Raw genomic sequence first — 3,592 nt, 5'->3', positions numbered from 1 at the left:
AAGAAATTGCTTTTTATTCTCATACTAGAGGCCCTGTGCACAAAATTTGTGCATGGGGGGGGCAAGGAGGGGGGGAGTCCCTCAGCCCAGCCTGCACCCTCTTGCAATCTGGGACCCCTCAGGGGCTGTCCGACTGCCAGTTTAGGCCCGATCCCAACTGGCAGTTGGACATCCCTCTTACAATCCGGGACCGCTGGCTCCTAACCACTTGCCTGCCTACCTGCTTAAATGCCCCTAACCACTCTGCCTGCCTGCCTGATTGCCCCTAACTGCCTCTGCCTGCTTTCCTGATTGCCCCTAACCACTCTGCCTGCCTGCCTGATGCCCCTAACTGCTCACCTGCCTGCCTGATCACCCCTAACCGCCTCTGCCTTGGCCCCCACACCTGGGACCCGGACTTCCTTTCCTCTGGCTAGCTGCCGGCACCCGGGACCCGGGCTCCCCTCCCTCTGGCCTGCCACAGGCACCTGGGACCACGGCCGGCTTTGCCTGGCCCTGGATGCAGGCACCCGGGACTGTGATTGTGGGTGGTTTCCCTGCCTCCAGGGTGGCTTCCCCGGGCCGGGCCCCGGCTTTATCCAGAAGGATGTTGGACGTCCGGAAGATGTCTGGTCGATCTGGTCTAATTACCATATTACCCTTTTATTAGTATAGATTAACATCACCTGTTAACATGCAGGCTGTTTATTGGTGTATGACTTTGCAAAAACTTTCTCTTCAGGCATCTTTTTGGGTGTGATGCAAACTCTGGCAAGTTCTCATGTTGGTTAGAACTTTTGTAAAAATATCACCAAGCAGAAAACGTTCACCTCATTTTCTAACAACTATGTAGGATCAAATAGGTCTTGGTTGATGCCTCCAAATAGCAAATGGGGCTCACCTTGTACTGTGGCCATGTTGCCACAGTTTAATTTAAAAAATCAGTTTATCCTAGAGATCCTTTTTACTTAACAGTTGGTAATAATTTATAAGTGGTATGTGATGCACAGAACTGTTTAAAAATCAAAATTTATTTGTTATGCTTGAACCGTTTTAATTTACAGACTATATGTATGCATAATTATTTGCATGACAATTTTTCATTGTCCTTAAAATTATTTTCAATTAGAAGAAAACCTTGGACCTCATTCCACCTCTGTTTTGGCAGTAGGTGTGGAAACAGGAAGCTGTGTCTGTTGTTATTTCATTTACAAGTTAGCACCCTTCGCAACAAGTCAGTGTCTGCAGTTCTTAGTAACCATATTTTTTGTAACTTTAAACTATCTTTTGTTATTAAAAATAAACATTTAATATATTTGCAGCTAGATAACATAGAACTTAATGAGAAACAACATCATTTAAATTCATTTGGACTCACTTTCTATTTATCTTGCACTAATATAAATGGCTTATTCCCTACCCTAATAACTTGCTCTAGGGATGCATATAGAATAGCATATTGACAAATTTTGCTATTTCACTATGCAGTCATACAATATTTTTCCAGAAAATTTTTGTATACTTATCCTATAATGGCCCACACAACTGAAGTATTTTTCATATCTCCTGTCATGTTGTCAATTGAAATATAAGCAAAAGGGAAAAGGAAAAACAGTAGAATCAGCGTCTTAACCAAAGTTTTCATTCTCAGTTTTGTATTTGTATTTGAAACAGATCTGCTAGAAACCACTTACTTAACAAATGGATGGCACACACTTAGGGTTATCAGATATAAAATCAAATTCCCACATGTTAAAAAAGTAAAGAATACATTAGACAGAAATTACCATTGCTTTAAAAAATCATTACATACAACCTGCATATTTTTATTGGACCAAGAACTGTCCTCTCCATTGACAAAAACCAAAGAAAAACCTGATAGATAAGTAATATTTCCCCCAACCTCCTATAAGTGCATCATGTATAATCCCAAGTTTTTAAAGCTCATTCCAGTGTCCTGGGTCTCCACTTATAGTACACTCTTCGTCACTATTATCAGAGTAAAGCAAATTAAGTCTGCGGTTTTCACCAAGAGGTTGAAGGAATCATCAATGCCAAGAGCAACGTTACTGATGATGAAGATGTGGAGACAGTATGGAGGGTTGACTGAGCACTAGTGATTTTTCCACCTGTGAAAAGAGAGAAGCAGTAATGGAGCAAATTATTTTGATTTTACTTGAGCTAGGAAAGAATTGTTTTTAGGTGTGTAAGACAAGTGAATGCAACATTGGCCCTGTTTCTGACGAGAGTGTTCCTAGTATTTATGAAATGAGACATTGTCTGGGGTTCCCATAAGTTTTATGGAGGGCAGAAGTATATATGGAATACTGTATTAAAAAGGCAATGCCATGTCTAACAAACACATCTAATTAGAAGATTCAGGGTAAGTTTTACCAATGATGTAATAATGGAAAACATCCCACGTTACAAATATAAAAAACAAAAGAATTTCTATAGTACACAGTTGAGGGCATGGAGCAAAAACAATCTGTAAAAGTTTGTGGCAATAGAAATGTATAATTTAATTACTTTAGCCAATTTTCCAATTTAATAATAATAGCATATTATTTCATTTATTTAAAGGTTCTTGATTTGAGTTTCAGTTGAGTAGATTCTCATACCAAAGTTGCCAAAGGAGAGTTATATTTCATCACTCTTACTTTCAACCAGAAGTTCTTCCTTCTTGAGACCAAAAACACCATATGCAGTTAAAGTATAAGGTGATTATCTGATTGAACTGACTGATCTGAATTGATTAGTTTGAAGTAGTTCTGATAGTACTACATAATCATAAACTAAGTGCTACTCTTAGATCTAACTTCAGAAATGGTTCTTTAAGCCAGAAGTCTTCTGAAGTATCATCATCATAATTTATATTTAATGAATGCATACTGCATGCCATGCACTGTACTACACATATTATCTTTTCTCTTTTTTTTTAATCCTCACCCAAGGATATTTTTTCCATTGATATTTTTAGAGAGAGAAGGAGGGAGGGAGAGGGAGGGGGAGAGAGAAACATCATAGTGAGAGAAGTACATTGATTGATTACCTCTCCCACGTGCCCCAACAGGCACTGGGGATGTACTTGTCCTTCGTCAGGAATGGAACCAGCGACCCTTCAGTGGGCATTCTAACCACTGAGCCAAACAGGCAAGCGCTTATATATATTATCTGATTTGATCCTAACAACATTCCTATTCAACAAGTAATATTATTTACCCCCCTGTTGCCAAGGAGGGAACTGGACTTAGAAAGATTATAGAACTTGCTTAAAGCTCTCTGTGAAAAATCAATAAAATATACTTTAAAAATTCATATGCAATACTTCTGGTCTTAATCCAAATCCTATGTAACAAAAGAGAAACATGAAAATTAACCATCCCTCTGCTATGCTCAAGCCACACCCACCAGCCACGCCCACCAACCAATCAGGAGCGAGTATGCAAATTAACCCAGCTAAGATGGCGGTGGCCATGGAGCTGGAGCGAGCAGGAGGCTTGGGTTGCTCTGGTGATGGAGGAAGCCAAGCTTCCCGCCTGCCCTGGGCTCCACTCAAGGCTACAAAGTTTTAATTATAGAAGATAAATAAATCCCAGAAAAAGAAAAAAAG

General features: G+C 39.9%; 1 protein-coding gene across 1 annotated transcript in view; it reads right to left on the bottom strand.

Moving 5' to 3' along the window:
- Positions 1–361: 361 nt before the first annotated feature.
- The window catches only part of CNTN5 (contactin 5), a 1,092,962-nt gene continuing 1,089,731 nt past the window's right edge, over positions 362–3,592 (bottom strand). The window contains exon 25 of the mRNA XM_005872208.2: positions 362–2,108. Coding sequence (XP_005872270.1) covers positions 2,005–2,108 — 104 coding nt within the window. The 3' untranslated portion in view covers positions 362–2,004. The remainder of the gene's footprint in view (positions 2,109–3,592) is intronic.

Source organism: Myotis brandtii, unplaced genomic scaffold (genome assembly GCF_000412655.1).
Source record: "Myotis brandtii unplaced genomic scaffold, ASM41265v1 scaffold37, whole genome shotgun sequence".
NCBI classification, from domain to species: Eukaryota; Metazoa; Chordata; class Mammalia; order Chiroptera; family Vespertilionidae; genus Myotis; species Myotis brandtii.
The sequence above is the reverse complement of the archived record's forward strand: the minus strand, read 5'-3'. Positions and strand labels throughout refer to the sequence as shown.